Below are 23,211 nucleotides of genomic sequence, written 5' to 3' on the forward strand. Positions count from 1 at the left end.
ATAACTTTCTTGTGCGGAAAGGTTTTGCTTACTGCTTCTAGTACACTCCTCTAGTGCAGTGCTTCTCAACCGTTTTGATGTCAGGGACCAGCTTGCTGCCTTCCTAAACTGTGTTGGGAAAATCTCAGGGACCGTCACTGGTCCGTGGATCAGCTGTTAAGAAACACTGTCTAGTGCCCACACAGGTGACTGTCACCTGGCTTCTGCTGAATATACCCTGCCAGGCAGAGGGTTTGCTATTGGGGACCCTACGCAGGCAGGGGTGCTATGATGGCCTCATGGACGGAAATCCACGGTGCACTGCAAGCCACGAAGCTATGCTCCCACCATTCTGGGAAGGCGTGCAGCATATTACCCCCTAGTGTAATATTAATTATTGTATGCGCTTTGCTTGATTCCACTATCTGGTTTGTCTTATTCCATCGATAGATCCCGAGAAGGTGTGGTATGTCCATAGCATCAGGGTCAGAGTAAGCGAAGGCCGTGATGCACAGCTGCCATGTCTGATCACTGACCCAGAAAATGGGTCCAACGTTACCCTGCTGAAGGACGATTATTCTCCAGTCTTACCAGGGACCGAGTTTTCTTTCAGCCCTCGGGATGGAGTAACCATATACAACGTGAAGCAAGAGTATAAAGGATCTTACAGGTGTGGGGCCCTGATCAATGGAAAAATGGAGAGGTCATCGAAAATCCAATTGATTGTCCTGAAAGGTAAAGGGTTAGGTTTCTGATCACTCTTCCAGCAGTTCCATGGGGAGGCAGCTATTGTTAACTCTGTCAGGAGCGGGTCTAGGGAGCTCGTTTGGGGAAAGGTCATAGAAGTTAGAGATGGAAATGACCTCCTGGGCCACGGAGGCTAGAATTTTCGAAGGAGCCTAAGGGAGTTAGGTGAACAGTTCCCATTGAATTTCAGTGGGATTTGGTCACCTAATCCCCATAGACACCTTTATAAAGCAGAGCCCAAGTCCATCCCTCTACCAATGCAGGATTGTTTCTGATTGTGTATTCCCAGGACTTATGTCCAGTCTAGTTTTAAATGTTCCCATTGATGGGGTTCCACCCCTTTCCTTGGGAGACTATTCCACAGCCTGACAGGAACCTTTTCTCTGTACTCTGTTTAGCACGGATGTGCTATTGGACAGTCCCGTGTACACTGCTGTTACTACATGAATAATACATTTGATCGATGGACTCCTATTAATGCTGATAATACCCCTGGCATCTTGCTCCTCTACCTCCTGGCTGTTTGCATCATGCAGATCCTTGCAGATGCATCCAGCAGCCTGAAGGAAAATCTGCTCTTCCTACTGGAACACTGCAAATCCTGAGGCCTTGGTGCAGTGCTCTTGCAGCTGGGCAAACAGGCAGATGGGACAAGGATTCCTCACCCTGTAAGGCTTTTGAGCCAGCTCGTGGTGATGTCCCCGCCCTGAAAGTGATAGTGCTGGGAGGAGTGAGGATGACAATGGTGGTGAAGGTGGTGCCAATGATGGGTGAAGGGATTAAAGTGGATGGCAGCAAGAGCCAAGCAGCCACGTCCTTGGGGATTCTTCAAGGATGCAGAGGCCTTTAAGCCCACCTGTAACTAATCCTTGCCCATCTCTGCCTTTGTTTAGCAATGGTAAAGCCGCTTTCAGTCACTGTGGAACAAAAAGACCATGTGCGAATACAGGGGGAAAGTTTCCAGATCACCTGCAATTTAATTTCTCCTTCCCACAAGTACAACATCAAGTGGATCCATCCAGCTCAGAATGTAAGTCATTTTCCCCTGTCCGTAAGGGGGAATGTGATCTCTCTGGAAAATGGGGAGGGAGAGGATGGCCAGAGTCATTCCTGACCCACGGAGCCTTCCATATGGTAGCCGCTGATGGGAGCACAATACTGAAGCGCATGATTAGACTGCGTATTGCACGTAAACGCTGGAGACCTAAGCACAGCCATCCTTTCTCTCTCTCCTTTGTTGCGGTGACAGTTTACAAAGGGTTAAGAGACACATGCACACATTCTTGGTGGCTCACTGTACGAGAGAATGAAATGGGGGTTGTTTTATTGGGGTTTGCTGAACAGTGCCTGCAAAATGACACGTAAAACCCACTTCTACAAGCCAGCCTTGCCCCAGTAACCCCATCAACATCCTAGCTCATAAAACAACAAACACCCACAATGCACAGACACTCCCCTCGAGAAGGGGAGAGCAAGGGCGGTCTTCTTGTGTTGACTTTAGTACATTATGGGTTGGTTTTAATACTTTTCATACATAGATAAAACTTTGATGAGTGCATTTTAAAAACCTAGGTTAGATAAAATAGTACTTCCTGGTTGAGAGTTGTTACTGTCTCAGTGTAGGAGATGATATTAGCACACAAAGTATAGCAGTCTGTTCAGATAATGCAATGTAACTACAGCTCATAATCAAAGGGTTGACAATGAGTGTAAAGAAATCTATATGCCTGTCTATGCTACAAGTATCTGCACTGAAGACTTCAATTAACTGTATCTGTTTGTCTCCACTTGTCTGCACTTTAGCCATATAAATTCTTGGACAAGGTCTAGTAAGGTAGAAAACAAGACGAAGGGCACAGTAATCGCTAATACTGATTTCTGTTCCAAAACAAATCAGTCTAACATTCCTTCCCTATGGCTGCAGGTCACCATCACTACCAACAACGACTTTGCACAAGAGGACTATTACGTTTCCTTCACCCTATACATTCCAGCGGTGACAATAGGAGACAGTGGACTATACAGTTGTGTAGCAAACAATTCTGTGGGATCCAGTAATTCTTCAGCTGTGCTCCAGGTTGTAGGTGAGCAATTCCTGAACAGGCAAGAAAAGTGAGATCATGGAATTTGTGCCCATGCACACGCACATACAACCTCGTCTCCCTCATTCATTTGCATCTAACACCACAACCTTGTCCCTGTGTTGGTTTGCCAGTGGAGACCCCCTGATTAGACCCACCTGGTTCAATCCCAGAACTCTACAGTGGATAGAAAAGGGAAGTCTAGGTGTCTTGAGAGAAAAGGGGCAGGTGCCACTATCCAGTTAGTGATCTGGTCGCTGGTGCAGTCAGATGCAAAGCCAGGGAAGATCTTCTCTTTGTCTACAAGTTTAATAAACAGCCCCTAAAAAGATTAATCAGACAAGGTCACAGCAGAGGCCATTGAAACAAAAGCTGACTGCATGCCCCACACTGGGAGAGGGTGGGTCTGTGCTCCCTTCCAGTGGCAGATCCATAGAAGAGAATAAAAGTCTAATGCAGATGCAAGTTGAAAGAGCTACTTCTGCAGTTCAAAAAGAAGCAGCTCATCCTTTTAGCTCTGAAGCTCCTGAGCTCAAATTAGCTGATGACCAAAGCAGGGGTTTGTAGTACGCTGGTGGGGGAAGGCGGGCTCAGATCTGAATGTGCTCCCCAGACGAGAAGAGACCAGGGGCTTGGCAAAGGGAATGGACTGGACTCCTGGGGGATGCACAGGTGATACAGCCTGCTAGTTTAGCCACATCACTCTTTAGCATAGCTGACTCAGCCAATGCATTCAGGTCCTCCCCTTTCCCAGCTATCCTGTCCGTTAATCAGTTAACCTCAAGTCCTTGTCATATCAGTTCCCTCCAAACCTGGGTATGGGTCACACTATATAGTAAGGTTCTATTTATAAGGTGTTAATGGATGGTTCATAGATGCGATATGCTTGTTGCCGACATGAGTAGTATAGGTCACATGTGGTTATAAGAACACCAGCAGACAGTGTTAAAGATAGTCATAAGCCATGGTTCTAAGCAACCAGTTAACCTGCTGGGCTGTAACAATCTCTAGCAATTGATTAGCCATCTATTAGCCCTTTGTAAATGGAACTTTAATATGAAGTGTGACCTGGATATGCCCCAGCCTCTGAGAGTAACTGAAAGCTCATCAGGAAAAGACAGCATTGCACTGAGAGAATGTAATTTCATTGTCCCGCGTCAGGCTGAGCTGGGTCCCACCAGGAACTGGGATCAGCAAAGACCTCTCTACGCCCAAGCCAATCTTGATGTAAAGGCAGGCGACTGCTGAGATCAGTGGAGCTGGGCAGCACTTGTGCCAGGGCTGAATGTGGATGACCTTTGTCCTTCGCAGACACACCCACTGATTGGCTTTGCTCTTTTTGTCTCTCAGAGAGAGGTTATGTACATCTGTTGCCCATGCAGAACAGCAGCCACGAAGTACAGTTGGGAGGAAATCTGGAACTGCAGGTCTTGATTGAGGCTTACCCCAGACTTAGCAACTGGAGGTGGACACATGAGAATCCTTCCCAACACTCCGTGAGCGCCGTACACAATGACCAAATGGTCCCTGGTAACAACAGGTATAGTATCTCCTCTCGCCTTTGTGCTCATCAGCAGAGTATTTCATCATAGGCACCATAGAATATCAGGGTTGGAAGGGACCTCAGGAGGTCATCTAGTCCAACCCCCTGCTCAAAGCAGGACCAATCTCCAATTTTTTTTGCCGAATTTCCCTAAATGGCCCCCTCAAGGATTGAACTCACAGTTCTGGGTTTTGCAGGCCAATGCTCAAACCACTGAGCTAATTTCCAACACTGCCAGATGGATCCTTTCTACTAGGAACAGGCTCCCCCTACAGCAGACCCCTTCTAGGGGGATTATTCATTTTAAAGGGCAAGGGGACTATCCCCCCTTATCCAGAGAGCAAGGCAGCCTTTCCTTGGGCGGCACAACAGGGGAAGTCCCCATCACTCTCGTAGGCATTTGATACTGTTGTTCATGTTTGTTCACTTTTTGGTTGGGGGGCAAAGAAAATGCAAATGTGGGCTGAGGACAGGGTGGCTTCTTTCAATGCAACCAGACACAGGGATAAAGACAGCCATGTCTTCATAATTCCTATGGGATGTGACAGGGCGGAGGCAGCCATACGTCTGCATGTCTCCTACTGCATCAGACCCTTCCATTACCAGGGGCTGCCCACCACAGATCCACACCCAGTCCACCAGCCAGACCAACAGCCCCTATCCTCCACTGTGGTCCCAGCTGACTCTGGGGCCAGTGGACTTCAGCTGAGATCGAATTCCTTAAGTGGCCTCTCCCACATCCATTTGCACTTCAGCTCCACCTACTGGTTTCACCAGTGGCTATGGAGCTCTCACACAGGCTGGGGGATGATGGCCAATGCTGGAGGTGGGTCAGAGGCAGATGAGATGTGGCCAGAAGCCAAAGGAAAAGAGCTGGCTGGGACCTCACACAGTGCCCCATAAAAAACCAGCACATTTAAAGAACAGAACCTTCTGTTAGTTGGGAAGAACTGGCTAATTCCCCTTTTGTTTCTCAGAAACAAACAATTACCCACCGAACGAGGAACTGGAGCAGTGAACTATGGAGAGGGCCCTCCGTCACTCAGAGTCAGGGTTCTAAGGGCTGTGTTAGGGGTTCAGGAACACTAATGGGATGAGATAGATGGTGGGGCAAGTTGAGTAATGAGGGAAAAGTCCATCTTTTCAAAATTTGTGTGGCTGGCCATTCCCCGTCCTTCTCAGTTACAGACTGGAGACTAACTCTCCTCAGTGTCTGAGTTCTCTCTCCTGCTGGGGCGGGCGTACTGTAACCTCTCTGGAGTTTGCTGTCTTCACACACACTGTTTTATCACTTTGTTGGGTCAGCACTATAGATAGCAAGGGGAATAGGGGAACATCACATGGGAGGCAAGCTGCTCACTTCATCTCCTGCTCCAGCCAGGGCGATGGTAAGAAGATATCATTTTGGAAGGTGTGGAGAGAAAAGTGTCCCCAGCTTCTCCCCACACACATAGGGATTATAATAATGACCATCTCTCTGGGATCAAGCAAGTCATGTTTGCAAGGCACTTTAAGATCCTTGGCTGAAGGTACTACTACAAAAGTGTCTTGCAAACTTGAATTGAGTGAGTCCAGAGAAGTCCAGATAAAGAACCTCTTGCTGAGAGGCTAAGTGACTTGCTTATGGTCACAGAGAAAGTCGGTGGCAGAGCTAGGAACCAGAATCCGAACTGCCAATCCTTTGCTTTAACCACTGGACTTTAACCTGTTTGGGTTGGCAATCCAGAAGTGCCAATGATATTACGTGACAGCTGTTTACCAATTGCTGGTGCCTTTCATGTCACTGTTTACATCACAAGATGCATTCGAGGTCAGTGGAAGCTGCGTGTGCTCAGCCCTTTGAAAATCAGACCTAAGATGTGCTGCAGAGGGGAAAGTGTTCATAGCACTCCAAGGCCGGCACAGCACAGAAGCAGGTGTTTTTAATCCAGGCTCCTGAGTCAAGGCAGGGACAGAAGCTCCTGTGGATATGATGCTGAGATCCCTCTTGCCTGTCTCGAGAGGCCAGCCGGCTGAAGACTGAAGTCCCCATAGCACTCTCCTGGGCAACATCCTCTCTCTCAGAAGAACAGGTCTCATGTCCTAGGGGGAGATTTTCATTGCCTTTCACAGAGGGTGAAGCCGCTAGCTGCCCTTGGTGCCACTGAAACCCTCCCTGTAAGGCTAGGTGTGGGTTATTGCTAGGAACGCACTGGCTGCTGCAAACGTGCATGCAGCGATCGCACCACCACTGCGCAGCACTGAGAGACCTGGTTGTTTTTGTGATGTGCAGCTTTCTTCAGTCCCTTTTATTCTCTCTCGGGACAGGTACAACACCACGCTCTCCCTGAACCGGCTGAGAGAAGAGGAAAGCGGACTGTATACATTCTATGCTGCGAATACTGAGGCCAATGCATCGGTGACCTTCAGCATCTCCCTGAAAAGTAAGTGCCCTGCCTGCCGCCAAATCTGCGAAGCAGAGGATGGAAACCAGTAGCGGATAGCAAGGGGATGAGAGGAGATGGTTCTTGCTCTTCCTGCCAGCAAATGAGGAGCTTACGGAATTAGTTCCAGGAAGGCAGCTGTCACAGTAACCATCAAAGCAGCCGCTGAGAACATCAAAGCTGCTAAATGCTGCCTCACTTACGCCTGTGGGGTGGTGCACTCACGAGAGTGATGGTAGCGATGGCCACAGTGGCCTTTTCACAGTAATCATTGTGCTTGTCAACTCTGGCTCTCCAAGCCCTTTGCAATGGTGGGTCACTGTACCTGGATACAGTCACCTCTGCTAAGCTGGTGTTACAGTCAGAAGTTCCAAGGTACAGTGACTGTAACATGGCAGAGTCAGCATACAGGGAAGGTGTTAAGCTTTCTACTGTACTGTATTCGGTGGATTACCAGCAAGTAAACTATGACAAATATATCATTGTATATTTACATTAAATACCAGGATTCACGGTTTAAATCTTACTACATTCATTACTGTATGCAAGCTACAGCATTGTTACAAATTCCAGCTTAGCAGAGGTGAATTTATCCAATGGTACTTCAGGGCAGAGAATTTCAGCCTCGGGCCACTTGTAGCTTTTAGATTCCATTTAATAAATGCTGTCTCTGTTTGTTCACTTCAGTACCATAATTTCACTGTATGACATTTGTAGCTCTACTGTAATTTCAGAATAAAGGCTGTATTTTTTTTCTGTAGGGTAGCCTTCTTTGTTCGTTCTTCTACAGTTCTCTCTTTGCTTCCTTTCTGGGGCATCCTTGTGGATCATATTGAAATAGGGGTCACTGGCTACATGGATTGTGAATCCCCAAGATTCTGTAGTGTAGCATATTGTCCATATGAGAAGAGGGTCGGGACAGAAGAGGGTGTGCACTACTGATGAGATAGGTCCCAGCGTAGGGAGTGTCCTGCAAGATGACGAATGAGAGTAACAGGAAGGGTTTGTGCACTCAGTAAAGACTTGTCCTTGCTGGATGACAGACCATGTGAAATGGTGCTTGTAGAAATGCTGCCATAAGTAACTGGCTGGGAGGACTGATAAGGAGCTATGCGACCTTCCATCACTAGATCACTGGGTCCAGGATGGCAATGCCTGAAAGTGGTTACCACGTGACAGTTTGGGGGGTGGCCTATGGAAGTGGCCATGGAGACTGAATTCTCACTCCCAGAGGTCACCAGTGGTGGCAGTCGGGAATGAGAAATACTGTATAGGATGGAGTAGAGCAGCTCGCCCATACAAAACCTGGTCTCTGGATATGCAGAGTTGCTTTGTAGCTGGGCTGTTCCCAGGATATTAGAGAAACAAAGGAGGTGAGGTAATAGCTTATATTGGGCCAACTTCTGCTGGTGAGAGACACAAGCTTTCAAGCTTACGCCTGAAGAAGAGCTGTGTGAGGCTGGAAAGCTTGTCTCTCTCACCAGGAGAAGTTGGTCCAGTAAAAGATATTCACTCACTGATCTTGTTCTCTGGATAGACAGATTACCAAGATACAGCACAGGGAAGGGGCAGTGTGGAACCTGGATCCCAAAGACCAGGCCAAGAGACCAAAGGGAGCTATTACCCCTTCCCCCAAACACATAGCACTCCCCCTGCCATTTTGACATTGCACATAAATAAGTAGGATTGAAATGTAGAGAGAGCTGTGTTCATATAACTTCCGTACCTAACATTCCTTTGCATTCCCTATTCAGTCCCGCCTGAGGTCCATCTCGTCTGGATGGTACTCAATGACTCCACGAGCCTTCACTGTAAAGCCAGTGGTTACCCTGCTCCACGTATTGAGTGGTATCAGTGTTCTGGGCAATCAGACAGGTGAGAAACATCAGAGAGGGCTGGGGAGCCTTCCGCTGTGCAATGCGTCCAATCGCAATGCCAGAGCTCGCCGCGTCCTTCCCTGCCCCTACAGTAGAACTCCGAGATTCCCCATAGATGTCATCTGTATTTGCTAAACTGCTCAGCACAGACTTGCAAAAGATACATGACAATATACCAGAGTTCTGTCCAATATTACAACAACAGAGAATTATTCTGCTATTTAAAATAGATGTTTATAGATTTCAGCATCTGTCCCAGGGGTGGCTTTCCAACACCAGGTGATGGGTACCAGTTCCTAATAGCAGTGTCTAGAATACACACTAAAACATGCTTGCTGATGGGGCAGACCTGCTTAATGTGCTATTGCCCCAAAATTCAGCCCTGGTGCATCATTTGGGAAGGGATGTAAATGAGGAGCCATTCCCCAGTAATAAAGCTGCTAGGGAAGGAGATTGTTGGCACAATCAAGCTGATGCAACCCATACAGTGAGCAGGAGCTGGGTCCAGTTTTTCCATTCATGTGCAGGGGCACTGCTTTGCTGACCATCTCTATCACCTGAATGCAGGGGGCAAGGGTGCCGTGCCACCCCTGAATTACTTCCTTTGACAGGTCTATTTAGGGAGGGATAGCTCAGTGGTTTGAGCATTGGCCTGCAAAACCCAGGGTTGTGAGTTCAATCCTTGAGGGGGCCATTTAGGGATCTGGGGCAAAAATTGGGGCTTGGTCCTGCTTTGAGCAGGGGATTGGACTAGATGACCTCCTGAGGTCCCTTCCAACCCTGGTATTCTATGATTCTCTCTGAAGTTGGCGGGGCAATGTGTAGCATTTTGACCCCAGACCACTTGTCTAGCCATCTGTGTCCACCTAGCCCTCTGTGATAAGGTAGCAATGGATTCCATTTGTAGTCAGGCATGTTCCATGGAAATGTTTTCTCTCCCCTGCTTGGTGTTTCTGCAGATATGACCAGGGAAGAACACTGATTCAGAATGACACCAACCCATTGGTAATAAGCAAATTGCCCTTTGGAAAGGTGGAAGTAGAGAGCATCCTTCAAAATAAGGAGTTGAAGGACAATGTTACTTTTTGCTGCTGGGCCATTAACAGCGAAGGGAATGACTCACAGATGCATAGCTTAGTCCCTTTTCCAGGTGAGATAAATCAGATCATTTATTATTTATATATCATTAATCAATTTAATCCAGACTTCAATTAAAGATGGCTACAGGCTATTGAGGATCCAGTTGTTGGGGACACTGGGCACTACACTAGGTAACTCAGGAGGGTGGAAGACCATGAGTGTCAAGGAAGCCCTCCTGCTCTAGGCCGGGATAAACCAAGGTCCCTTTGCTTCTTGAACCCTCTGTTATCCTGCATAACTCTGAGGAAGCTAGCACACAAACAGACAGGTTTGCACACGGCTCGCCAGCCAAGGCCAGCTTCGGCCTGGGAAACAGATAGATAAGGCAGAAACGTTTAGCAAAAACCAGTAACAAATAGGACCAAATAAGGCAAGGCTTGGGCAATGCTACTGAGGAAAAACACAACTGGCTGCTTTAGCTGATTGGCTACGGTATTGTACGGGGCAACAGGTAATTGGTTGCATAAGATTCTGTAGTGAAGTAGGAAAAGGTATAAAATGTATACTGGAATCTGCTGCAGGATTTGAGACAGCTCAGTCTCCCTGCGCCCTATTTGGAGCTCCAAATAAATCTCTTTGCTTCTCCACCCCATTGTGGTCATTGGCGCGACGCATACCGGGCAACGAACCCAGCTGTTGCTTGCCTTGGGCACTCTGTGCTGGCAACACAGTCTTCCTGTGCATACACTCTGAATGCCCCAATAACTGCTCTTGTTGACAGGTTTCAGAGTAGCAGCCGTGTTAGTCTGTATTTGCAAAAAGAAAAGGAGGACTTGTGGCACCTTAGAGACTAACAAATTTATTTGCGCATAAGCTTTCGTGAGCTACAGCTCACTTCACGAAAGCTTATGCTCAAATAAATTTGTTAGTCTCTAAGGTGCCACAAGTACTCCTTTTCTTTTTGCTCTTGTTGAGTTCATTAAGAGGGCAATCAGATCAATCCTAACTTGAAGGGATTAAGTATGTCTCCTCCCCTTGCCAATAACATACTGCTAAAGAGGACTTCAGTTTTCATTACTTGCATCCATGAGGACATATTGGTGACCTGGAGAGTTTGGGTTTGAATCCTCTGGATGCTGGAGGGGATGATGGGTAAATCTTTAGTGGAGTTCCAGGGGTTTTAGCCACACACAACTCCTTAGAACGTCAATAGGAGATGCATGACTAATTCCTGAAATTACACCCAAAATCACATACCTGTCAGCGCAAATTTAAAACCTAATGAAATCAAGAAGAAAATATCATTGTTTCAGATCGTCTGGCCTTCTCTTGGTCCTAAGTGGCTCTTTTGGGGAAAAGACACATCTTTCAGTTTAATCTAATCCATTCATACTGGCATTTCCAAATACATCTACTGCTTTGGGGGAAATTTCATTTCCAGCCCCATAGCAGTGTAGGTAGGTTGGTAAATCCTGGATTTCTAAGGCTAGGTCTTGCTGTACAGCATGTTGTTCTCCTGACCCTGTGAAATCTGGGAGAGAAGGCAATGCACTAGTATAATTATCCCCTACATAAGGCACTATCATATGGAGACCCAGAGATTTCAACTCAAGACTTTTATTACTACAAACATAGGCTACTCACTTAGCTACACAAGCAACACCAATGACAAAAGAAACTGTTGTATCGGTACATCAAATTCCAGTAGAGGGCATCAACACACACCCCCCAGACTGAAAATGTGCCAAACCACTCATTTTCACGCTTAAAGCCATACCATTTTTCTCAGGTATTTATATGGATTTGCTAATTTAATCCAGAGTGAAACTTCACTTTGCAGGCCGCTGAGCTGAGCTTTAACCTGTGGAGACGACAGTGAAACCTCCCATCTTAGACATCCTCCAAAATGGCCGTTGCTCAGCAGAAGAACCTGCTTTTAGTTGCTAACCAATTTATTTGAGCGTACGCTTTCGTGAGCTACAGCTCACTTCATCACTATGGATGCATCCGATGAAGTGAGCTGTAGCCCACGGAAGCTTATGCTCAAATAAATTGGTTCGTCTCTAAGGTGCCACAAGTCCTCCTGCTCTTTTTGAGAATACAGACTAACACGGCTGCGGCTCTGGAACCTGCTTTTAGTTGTTACATTTATAAGTAAAATACTGACGAAGATCGAGTGCATAATAGCCTCCATTTCCTACCACAGTGAGATTTTTTGGTCCACCCCTTAGTGCGTATGAACCATGTTAGCGCCGGGGCAAAGTCACACAACAAGATGCTTGAGATGTAGATGATAAGGGGGAAGTTCATTATATTTCCTGGGTTTATAAGGACAGTTGGTTCTACTAGGACTGAATGACAGTCCTGTCTCTCCGCTAGTGCCTACAGTAACACTAGGGACATGCATCTGCTGGTGCTGATACCCCACATGCAGGTCAGGACAGAGGGATATGTGAATGGAAGCACGAGACAACATTCTGTATGGAACAGGCCTGCGTTGGCCCTGGGCAGATGGACTAATAGGCTCCTTTTATTGTTAATCATTCTGGGTCAAATCCTGAGGTCTTTACTCAAAAGCATTTTACTCTGGCACATTCTCACTGAATATGGGTCTCAGGAGCTGTCGCTGTATTATGAAGGGCTGGGTGGTTTTTGTTATTCGTCCCTGTTTCTATTATATACTTTGTAGAACAATATCTTTCATCTTGAAAAATTAAGACCTCCCTCCCCCGACTCCTTTGGGGGCAGCACATCAGCTCTGGGGCCACCCCCGTGTAATTATGTACAGGGGGATTCTAGAGCAAATACCTGGTTGGGTAAAATGCTAGCATGGATGACGCTCTAGTGAAGTAAACATCTGAACGGCTGGTTCTCACCATCCTTCCTTTGCTCCTCTAGGAAGAACATGGATGCACTCACATGAGCTCTTCAACCCCATTCTCTCCGCCTCTGTGGGAATACTGGTCCTGCTTCTCCTGCTGCTCCTCTTCCTGCTGTACAAATATAATCAGGTCAGACTCTGATTCCTGTTCTCTGGAGAGAAAGGACTGTAACCCATATATAAATGTCCGTATACGCAGCACTGCCCCTACCCAGCGATGCAGCCAGTGGGTTTGCCCAGGAGCCACAATGGCCAAGATCCTCCAAAGCATTTAGGCTCCTCTAAATTCCACTCCAATCCATGGAAGTTAAGAGCCTCAGGATCTGGGCCAATGAGTTGACATCTCACTGAAGCTCCATTGTCTCTTAGCTGGGATACTGTAAGATCTGGGAATGATCAACAGTCCCTGAGCCCATGGCTCTTCCCCTAGAACCCCAGGAGGAATTCTAACTCTGTGCCTGCCTCCAGGTCCCTCTCCCACCACAAGAACGTGACTTCTTAAACCTGACTTCTCATTAGTCATTCAATACCAGTGGAAGTCTGATGCAAACCCGCAAAAGCCCAGCCACTCATGGTACAGGCTCTTGCTCCCCAAGTGACTCATCCCAGTGTCACTGGCTCACAAATCTGTGCAGGATGTTACTTGGAGCACTGGGCAAAGGAACTAGCTCCCGCTTCTCTGAACTGTAAGAGTATTTTGTATGGGTCAGCTGAAACATGCATTCACTGGAGGGCAAAACTGCCTTTTCAGCCAGTGTTTTGCAATTTTTGCCTCAGTTTCCCCTACTCCCCACTAAACAAAAAGCTGTTTCCACAGTGACAGTGGATGCTGGGAATGCTAACACCCAGTTGTCTCTAGTGAGACTGCTCTATTGTCTTCACACAGGAACTGCCCCCGTTTTGCCTATTAGAGCTGTCTCTTGGCTTTGGGGAGATCACTGATAGAATTTTGACAATAAACCACAAATTGTCCGTCCTTGCACAACTGCTGAAAACAGGATTTCTTTTCCCATCAGGGTTGAAGGTTTTTTTGTTTGTTTTTTGTTTTGTTTCCCCATAGCTCTTGTTACATGCCCTGCTGCATGAGTTTCAGCAAGTGAGCATAAGGGAACTTTATCCTCAGTTGTTGAACTCCTGTTTCTTGTCTGTTTAAGCTGATAATTAGCATGGAATATCTTACAAAATGAGGAAAAGCTAGAAAAGGTGTCTTCAGTTCTGAGAAATCTCAGTCCCAGGCAGAGTAACTGAGACCTCAGCTCCGCATTCTACCATCACTGGAAGGAACAAGCCCTCAGACACTGATATGGAGAGAGAGGCCAGTGGGGACCTGAAAGCAAGCCCAGCACCGATGATGCTGGGAATTTAGGAGAGTCTTGGAACACAAAGAGAAACAGGAGGTGCTTCTGAAAGGATGCATCACTGCTGGGTTTCTTAATCCAGCCTGGATCCCTGCAGCCTGAGACAATTCATGGAGAAAAAAATCAGCAATGCTCCCCCTGCATGCACGGTCTACAGTAAACCAAACCCAGGTGCACACCTTTGATGCCATGTAGGACCTACCCTCATTGCAGCAGTTTCTGGGGACTTGGACCTGCTGCCTTCTTCTATCATTGGACAGACCTTTGTGGATGCAGGTGTTTAAACCTTAGACCTTGGATTAGGAAGAAGGGAAAACTGCCCAGCCAGGAAACACAGAGAACTTGCCCTAGCCTTAGGTGGTGTCCATCTACCTCAGTCTTTCTCCCTTTCATGCCTGTGGCCCACTCAGCTCCCTAGCCATCCACATGGGTGACTCACCTTTGTCTGCAGCTGCCCAGCAGCAGCAGAAGGAGGAAGAAGTGGTGGAGGAGGAAAAATTTCCACATCCGGGAACTTGGCCGCAGAGTGAATCATCGTGGTCATGGCTCGTATTGAGCCAGCACGCTCCACTCCTGCTAGTGGGCAAAGACAAGACCTCTAGGCCCTGCTGTGCAGACAGAGGAGGAGATGTCTCATTCCCCTTCGCTCATGGGGGTGGGCAGCACAGATCACTCTAATGCCAAACTCTTTCACTTCCTCTTTCTCCTTACATCAGTCTGGTCTCTCCCATCCTTCTGACGTGATATTGACAACAATCATATCAAGCTGATGGCTGCTTCTGTCCACCTCCGAGAGCAGCTTGCCCTCCTCTTCCCTGCCTGTTTACTTCTGCTGGAATCAGACACAGGCAGAAGAGGAGAAATGCTAAGTTCTATTTCTCTGTTTTAAAAGGAACAAAATACATGCCAGTGCTGTGCTCAGCAAAATGGAGTCAGGCAGTGCTGGTTCAGGAATGCAATGGGGAGGAAGAGAGGCTCCTTTAGGAGAAGGGATAGCTCAGTGGTTTGAGCATTGGCCTGCTAATCTCAGGGTTGAGAGTTCAATCTTTGAGGGGGCCATTTAGGGATCTGGGGCAACTATGGGGGATTGGTCCTGCTTTGAGCAGGGGGTTGGACTAGATGACCTCCTGAGGTCCCTTCCAACCTTGATATTCTATGATCTATGATTTCCACTGAAATGAAAGCACTTACTATGCTGACATCTGCTGCCCACTCAAACCATCTAGAGATGTGCTTCCTCTATTTGTGGTACACACCAACTGTTCTAGCACCATGTTCCCAGATGCTCTCGCAAGTTTGCCCAGAGAATGAAGAGAGAGTCGACAGACAGTTTCTGAGAACACTGCAGGCCCCCTTGCTGCTACTTGAGGAGGAAAACGGGAGTGCAAGCCTAAGTGCTGACCTCAGCTGGTGGATGGAATGTGTAGTTCTTAATATACAACCAAGAACAGGGGGCAATCAGGCTTCACGACCAGCCAGAAGGACCCATGATGTAGGTCATAATGCTTAGAACCAGCTTGTCAGCTTTCTTTCCATTCACCCCACATTCAAAAGCAAGAAGCCCTCGATGGTATAAAAATAGGACTCTCCAGAAGATCTGTGGAGCTACGTGATGCCCCAGGGAATGTGATGGGGATTTAAAGTCACTGTGATACGCTGCATTGTTTTTACAGAGCCTTGTAGAGCAGGAGAAGGAATTTTAATTAATCAGATTCTCTTCTTTACAGAAACCAAAATACCAGGTGCGGTGGAAGATCATTGAGGCCTGTGAAGGGAATAACTACATCTTTATTGACCCCACCCAATTGCCTTACAATGAGAAATGGGAATTCCCGAGGAACAACCTGCAGTTTGGTGAGAAACCTTCAGAGCTTCTCTACTGTTGGTCGGTGATTCAACTCTCAGATCCAGATTCTCAGATGTGCAAAGCTAAAAGGGCGCTGACGATGTCCAAACCCTTGTGATCTCTTGCATACAGGATTAGAAAAATACAATACAATATTGTCCCCATCCAAACGCTCACATCCTCTTGCATGCAGAACTACAAACAACATGATCCTGCTCTTTCTGCAGCTTTCCATGTGCTCTCACAAACAGAGCTAGGGTGCTATGATTCTGCCCCAACCTGTCACATGCAGGCTCACACATTCAGAATGAGATCACCCTCTCCAGACTTTTTCTGACATGTAGAGAAAGACTGATCCCATGTCTGGACATTCACTTCCTTACAACTCTGCCTTCACTCCCAGTGAATGCCCCATACATGTGGGCAGAGCTCCATGTCACTTGTCCATATTGCTCACATGTTCTGCATCTTGCCAGGGTTCTGCTGCTGACATGTCACTAGGCTGTCCGGAGGGTCTGTCCAAAGCATAAAGAGAGAGAGCTATGTCAGCATAGAAAATCACCATCACTCAGTTGTTGTTTGGTTGGTTGGTTCTTCTGAGTACATTTATTTTTGTAGGAAAGACCCTGGGAGCAGGAGCCTTTGGAAAAGTGGTAGAAGCCACTGCTATCGGGCTGGGGAAGGAAGACACTGTCCTCAAAGTGGCTGTGAAGATGCTCAAATGTAAGTCAAGAGCAGACTGCAGCGCAAGGCACACTGAAAACACAAACACATGTGCACAGAATTTGAGATGTGATTGTTGCACTGGTTGCCAATAATGGATTAAAATGCATGGTTTTTAGGCACCAGTTTTGGCAAGACAGCCATCGCTGTCCTAGGCATATATATATCCAGGCAAAGGAAGCATGTTCGTCATCTTCTCATGCCTCAGCTCTTTCCTCCTCTCTCCATCCCCATTTTTCCACTGTTTTCCTCTCTCTCGTTTTTTCTCTTTCATCCTTTTTCCTGCCTCCCCCAGCTCTCTCTCACCCTTTTCTCCTTCCCCCCACCTCTTCTCTCTTTCTGTCCCTACTCCCATCAGACTTGAAGTAATCTTTTCCAATTTGATTATAGCAACAGCCCACACAGATGAACAGGAGGCCCTTATGTCTGAGCTGAAAATCATGAGTCACTTGGGCCACCATGAGAACATTGTGAACCTGCTGGGAGCCTGTACTTATGGAGGTAGGATGTGCTGGCACCATTCCTCTAAGAGCCTCAGTAGACATCCTCCTGAATTCTGTTTTCAGTGACACCTCCACCCCCAGGGGAACACGAGGGGCTTTGCACAAGTCTTAAGTTGCTGACTCCCCTTATAATCCCAAGGAGATGGTCTGCTTAGATGATCATAATGGCCCCTTCTGGCCTTAAATTTATGAACATTCCTGTGGAGGCTTTCCATGTTTATTTCTTCTTCAGGGAGCTCCCTAAGGGATGTGTAAACCAGTCTGCCTGTCTGAGCTAGCAGAGCTGCCCATCCTGTTGCCTAGACAGGCTCCAAGAATTAGGGAGCATTAGCATGGAGACCCATATCTGAACTGAAGCAGCAGTCTCAAGATTATCTAATTTATTGAAATCTACCATTTTCACTAGAGATGGAGACTCACACCAAACCTATCTATGTACTCATGCACCTATTCACCCGCACACATCCAGGCCTGCCATTCTAAAGAGGAAACCAGGCCTCCAGGAGAGAGAGAGAGAAAGGATGCAGTGAAATCACCTCTTGGTGATCACCACTTCCTACTTTTTAGGCCCAATTCTGGTCATCACGGAGTACTGTCGCTATGGAGATCTGCTGAATTTCCTGCGGAAGAACGCAGAGTCCATAATCATCCAGGACTCAAGCCTGGAGTCCTCTCTGGATAGCACAGCCGATTACAAAAACATCTATCTGGAGAAGAAGTATGTCCGAAGGTAAGACTCAGGACTGGAGATTGTACATGCAAGCCCTGGAACAAATTGCCTAGGGAGGTTGTGGAATCTCGATCATGGGAGATTTTTAAGAGCAGGTTCGACAAACACCTGTCTGGGATGGTCTAGAATAATACTTAGTCCTGCCTTGAGTGCAGGGGACTGGACTAGAAAACCTCTGAAGGGCCCTTCCAGTCCTACGATTCTATGTAGAACTCCAATGCCTGACAACAGGAGGCAATGGGAAGGTTTTATTGGCATGAGGTTGGGAGGTCATGGTACTCACATGTAGAAATGTTTCACTTTAAAAAAAAAGAAGTAGTACAGGTAATATTTTTAAACCCTCTGTAAAGCCAGAATGCACCTGGCCAGGCCTTGGAGTGGAAAATCATGACTGGCACATTTCAGAAACCTCTGAAAATTACCGATAATGTTTTCCACACAAATGTGATTTTATGCTTCTTGTCCATTCTCCCCTCTTTTTCCCCCCATCTTAGCTACTGAGTCAAAACTATTCCATTGTTTGCAGTTAGTGTCATGTCTCAGAAGGAGATCTGGCCAGTCACACTGATTCAGGAAGTACCTTTTACAGAAGGAAAAGTGCATTTCTAGAAAGGGTAGTTACAGTCTATTTCTTTGCTGAATGCTTCCACACACAATCTAATTAGCATGGGGTATTTAGATCACTATTGGCATTTGCTCTGCAGTTCAGCTTTTAAAATACGCCAAACCTCACAGGTACTTAGAAGTGTTTTCTCTGCTCAGCACCCTGGGCTCAAAGGATGAATAGACAGATATAGTCCTGATTGTTTTTAACAACTTGTCCCGTCTCTGTTCTCTCTGGTTCAGTGATAGTGGGTTTGCAAGCGAGTGTTTGGAGACCTATGTTGAAATGAGACCTGTGCCATCAGACTCCACGCCAGCAGGGGGTAAGTTACAAGGTATGGTTTCCGTCTTCCATTGGGCTCTGCATTCTGATAGGCATACTGCTTGTATCATTCCCCATTGTGGGCCAGGATCCAGTGCATGCAGCACTTACATCTCCTGCCAGAAGGCAGTTCCTGGGTTAACCATAAAGAGCTCTTCTCTGTTCCAGGCAAGAGTGCAAAGGAAGAACAGGATACTCGGCCCCTGGATCTGTATGACCTGTTGCAGTTCTCCAATCAGGTGGCCCAGGGGATGGCCTTCCTTGCCTCAAAAAATGTAAGTGGCAAAGAGGACGGTGGCCCAAGGGCTGCCTACCAGGTTAATTAAGAAACACACTGTTAGCCCAGAGCATAAAGATCTGAGGGGCAAAACATAGTCAGCCTTGTGAACTGGGGTGGAACCTCTGTCCTTGAGCCTTCTGAGTAAACTGCTGCTTGCATCTTGGGCAAGGGGGCGAGCAAAGAGGCCTCTAGCATCCAACTTCCACTTTTTTGGGTCGCAGGATAATGGGTCTTCCTTGCTGATGTGGCCTCACCCAGTACCCAGTTCAGATTTCATTCTGTAATCCTGCCTGTATTTCATGGAGAGTAACAACTAATAGTTCCCTTTGAGTGTTTGCAGCTCCACGCGCACAGCTCGATAGATCAGGGCAGAATTACTGAACTGAATTTTGTGTGTGTGTGTGTGTGTTGTGTGCCAATTTCACATCTCTTCCACTTGGCTTTTACATTAGGTCAAGATTTAGGCTCTGCACGGTCCCGCACCTATAGCCTTTTTTTTCCAGGAAAAAGGAACAGAAAGTGATAGTTGAGATTTCTGCCTGAACCTGGTTATATACATTTTAAAAAAGAGCAAACGTACTGAGTGTTCTCCATTGACATGGTCTGCAAAGACCCCCATACATCTGAGACTCCATCAACACGGCACCTGAGGGCAGGGCCGAGTGATTCCAGGATGTAGTATGAAGCGTTTCAGAAGTGAAGTGGAGTGAACTGGGTTCAAAAAAGAATTTAAATAAGTTTATGGAGGAGAGATCCATCAGTGGCTATTAGCCAAGATAGTCAGCAATGTAACCCCATGCTCCGGGTAACCCTAAACCGCTGACTTGCAGGAACCAGGAGGAGATGGGTGGATCTCTCCAAATTGCCCTGTTCTGTACACTCCCCCTTGAAGCTCTGGTACTGGTCGGTGTCAGACACAGGATACTGGACTAGAGGGACCATTGGTCTGTTTCCAAATGGCAGTTCTTATGTTGATAATAAATTGTAGGAAGGGGCATGTATAAAATATGAGAGAGCACCTGCAATTGTAATTGCTGACATCTAGTATTTTTCAAAGGGCTTCATGAATTCATCTGCCCCACACCTGTTGGACGGACAATTACCTTCTTAGAGGGAAGAAAGGAGGTTTTGAGAGTGTTCCATCACTGTAGCAGGGTATTTTATTTGGATGCTGTTTTGCCATCTGTTCTGTCCAGTGCATCCACCGGGACTTGGCAGCAAGGAATGTGCTAGTGACCCACGGACGAGTAGCCAAAATCTGTGACTTCGGGCTGGCGAGGGACATCATGAATGATTCAAACTATGTTGTCAAAGGCAACGTAAGTAACTGGGAGCATTAGCAGAAGTGAGGTGTAGGGCAGGGATTCTCAAACTTCATCGCACCGAGACCCCCTTCTGACCACAAAAATTACTACATGACCCCAGGAGGGGGGACCAAAGCCAGAGCCCTCCCGAGCCCCACCACCCTGTGTGTGGTGGGGAACTGAAGCCCAAGCACTTCAGGCCCAGGCAGGGAGCCTGCAACCTAAGCCCCATTACCCAGGGCTGAAGCTCTCAGGCTTTGTCCCCAGGTGGTGGGGCTCGGGCTTCAGGGGTCCCAACCCAGAGTTTGAGAACTGCTGGTGTAGGGTGCTTAAGGCAGGGAGGATGGAGCAGGAGAGAACAGGACTAGAATTGTAGTGTAAGTAAGCAAGTTATCCCCTGAGTGGAGCATTTTGCCCTTGCAGGCCCGGCTGCCGGTGAAGTGGATGGCCCCAGAGAGTATTTTTGACTGCATATACACTGTGCAAAGCGACGTGTGGTCCTACGGCATCCTCCTCTGGGAGATCTTTTCGCTGGGTAAGGAAGGATCCTTCAGAATTCTCAACCTCCATCACTTACCGATACACAAATGTCTTTAGGCAACAAGTAGAGATTGGAGAAGGGCTGATTGAGAAACTGGGCTTTGGGAGGTAGGACCAAAGCAACCTGTTTAACACCAGCTGTACAAATTACTGGTCCTTGTCAGTGTCTGTTACCATCGGCAACCTGCCACAGTAACTGTTCTATTTGGTCACAAGAAACTCAGTCCATGCAAACTCCTGCAGCACCACTCAAAGGCATGCTGCATATTGAGTTTGATTGCAAGATCTCTCGTTATCACGTCTGCTCTAAACCATAGCTTGTTTTCTGTTGTGGATGCAGGTAAAAGCCCATACCCTGGCATGCTGGTGAATAGCAAGTTTTACAGCATGGTGAAGCAGGGGTATCAGATGGCTAGACCAGACTTTGCTCCTATGGAAATGTAAGTACAGCCACTTGGAAATGCATGGGTAGCAAAGGAAGCAGGCACAACAGCTAGTGAAAAAGCTAGCACTAGCTTCAGGGTACTGAGGGCCAATGAGTCCTTCTGCTGGGAAGTTCATGATTTAATTACTCTAGCGCTAGAGAGAGACACTCAAGCCACAAAGTTTCCATCCTAATTTAAACAGCACCCAGTTTTTGGGAGTGTTTGGTCTGAGATTTTGTTTCGGACCCAGCTCTGCTCAGAGCCTGTCATTTTGCTGCTTAAGATGGCACGTAATGCTACAGGCAGTAATGCCATTGTCTAGGCATATTTCCGCCGGATATACGAGCATGCAGTGATGGGGCTTTCTGGGAATGGACTGTAGTTTCCTTCCAGAAACCACCCATGACATGGCACCACTTACCACCTTGTAAATATTAAAGGAAATGGTTTTTATCCAAATGAATCCCATTACCAATTGAAGGTAGGAGTGTAAACACAAATTCTTGCAACCCACAGAAAAGAAGCAAGCTATAATATACAGTCCATAGAGCACTGCATGAATGTGTGGCTTCTGGCTCTTTAGGCTTCTAGCAATAGTCTGTACTCTCTCCTAGAGCAACTTCCATCTGAGGAACTCAAAAGCACTTTACCAATATTTATTAATTACTCGTCACAAGCATGTAAGGTAAGTGCACAGAGAGGGTGAAGGCTGGCTCAAGCCAAAAGGTCATGCACCCAAGGCATGAAGTATGTCCATCCTATTACAGCTTCCTGGGAGAGCCTTGAGCCATGTCAGCATGCCCATTGCTCAAAGTGAGGCTAACACTTGTTACTGCTGTTTGATACTGCAGGTATCGCATCATGCAAGCATGCTGGAATCTGCAACCCACCCAACGGCCCACCTTTGACCAAATATGGCTTTTCATTCAAAAGCAACTGGATGCCAACAAGGAAAAGGTGAGACTCTTTGGAGACTCAGGTGCAGATAAGTGTGGGGAGAGAAAGGATGTTCCTTTCCATCCACCAGTGACCCAGGGCCCTGCCTTATCTGTCGCTTCTCATCTTTTAATCAAAACGAACACTTTTTAGTGCTGGTGGAAAGGTACAGAACTGGAGTATGCAGTCCCCCAACTCGCCCCTCACATAGGTACGTTGACAGCACTGGTTTTCTGATGGCATCCATTTATTTCAGCACTAGGGACTACTAGTGAGTGCTAAGAAAATGGGTAAGTCACCACACTGATTCAGTTGAGGCTGCCAGTAGCCATGATGTTCTGGGGTGTGGACACATCTACATCTCCATTCATTTCACGCAGGCAACTGGTGGTAGAAACTGTACTGTCACTCCTAACGTGGAGTGGCATGGAAGCAGTGAGGCAAGGGGTGCCATACCTCATGAACAGTACCCTGGTATATCCAAGTGGCCCTGGAGAAAGCACAGATTTGCTCTCTCGGAGGCACCTAAGCAGGTCCTTGATTATCAACAGCAGCTCCCCTGCACTTAAACATGCCACACTCTTGCCTGGCCAGTAGCACCTTTTAAATCAATTAAATGCTTAGAAGGCTGAAGTGATTTTTTTTTTTTTTAATACTGTGCATAGTTCAAGATGCACAAGAACTTCTAAGTGTCACGGCCTCTCTGCTTTGCCAGCTATGGCACAAGTTACAGTCATACCACAGAAGACGCAATATCAAGAGCACATACTGTATTAACCAATTACGTGGGGGGATCTTGAAGTCTAGTTAGTGCCTTATCCACAAGGGTCGTGCCCAGCTCCTGTACATTCAATGCCTACTGAAATCAAAGGCAGTTCAGCATGTCCCCCCAAAAGATAAGAAAATCCACAAATATAAATGATGAGTCTCCTGGGTGTGGAAGCAGCAGCATTTCAGTCTGGCAAGTGATATGGAGAACTAGGCCACAGCTGGGTTTAAGTAAACTCAAGGGACTGAAACTTATTTTCCC

General features: G+C 47.0%; 2 protein-coding genes across 7 annotated transcripts in view; one reads left to right on the forward strand and one right to left on the reverse strand.

The window, feature by feature from the left end:
- CSF1R (colony stimulating factor 1 receptor) overlaps positions 1–23,211 on the forward strand; it is a 46,743-nt gene that overhangs the window by 19,823 nt on the left and 3,709 nt on the right. For 4 of the 6 annotated variants that reach the window (XM_073355345.1, XM_073355349.1, XM_073355347.1 and 1 more), the window contains 18 exons: positions 430–714; positions 1,620–1,756; positions 2,651–2,810; positions 4,158–4,347; positions 6,658–6,773; positions 8,528–8,648; positions 9,610–9,800; positions 12,629–12,741; positions 15,697–15,823; positions 16,434–16,538; positions 16,929–17,039; positions 17,609–17,771; positions 18,618–18,709; positions 18,865–18,971; positions 20,173–20,295; positions 20,704–20,815; positions 21,161–21,260; positions 22,097–22,202. In XM_073355345.1, the coding sequence (XP_073211446.1) occupies positions 430–714; positions 1,620–1,756; positions 2,651–2,810; positions 4,158–4,347; positions 6,658–6,773; positions 8,528–8,648; positions 9,610–9,800; positions 12,629–12,741; positions 15,697–15,823; positions 16,434–16,538; positions 16,929–17,039; positions 17,609–17,771; positions 18,618–18,709; positions 18,865–18,971; positions 20,173–20,295; positions 20,704–20,815; positions 21,161–21,260; positions 22,097–22,202 (2,459 nt within the window). The remainder of the gene's footprint in view (positions 1–429; positions 715–1,619; positions 1,757–2,650; positions 2,811–4,157; positions 4,348–6,657; positions 6,774–8,527; positions 8,649–9,609; positions 9,801–12,628; positions 12,742–15,696; positions 15,824–16,433; positions 16,539–16,928; positions 17,040–17,608; positions 17,772–18,617; positions 18,710–18,864; positions 18,972–20,172; positions 20,296–20,703; positions 20,816–21,160; positions 21,261–22,096; positions 22,203–23,211) is intronic. The other 2 variants (XM_073355346.1, XM_073355351.1) reach the window with 1 other exon arrangement.
- HMGXB3 (HMG-box containing 3) overlaps positions 1–23,211 on the reverse strand; it is a 64,103-nt gene that overhangs the window by 10,739 nt on the left and 30,153 nt on the right. Inside the window, exon 21 of the transcript XR_012160199.1 lies at positions 12,539–12,723. The gene's annotated coding sequence lies outside the window, so the exon portion shown is untranslated. The remainder of the gene's footprint in view (positions 1–12,538; positions 12,724–23,211) is intronic.

Source organism: Lepidochelys kempii, chromosome 8 (genome assembly GCF_965140265.1).
Source record: "Lepidochelys kempii isolate rLepKem1 chromosome 8, rLepKem1.hap2, whole genome shotgun sequence".
Lineage (NCBI taxonomy): Eukaryota > Metazoa > Chordata > Testudines > Cheloniidae > Lepidochelys > Lepidochelys kempii.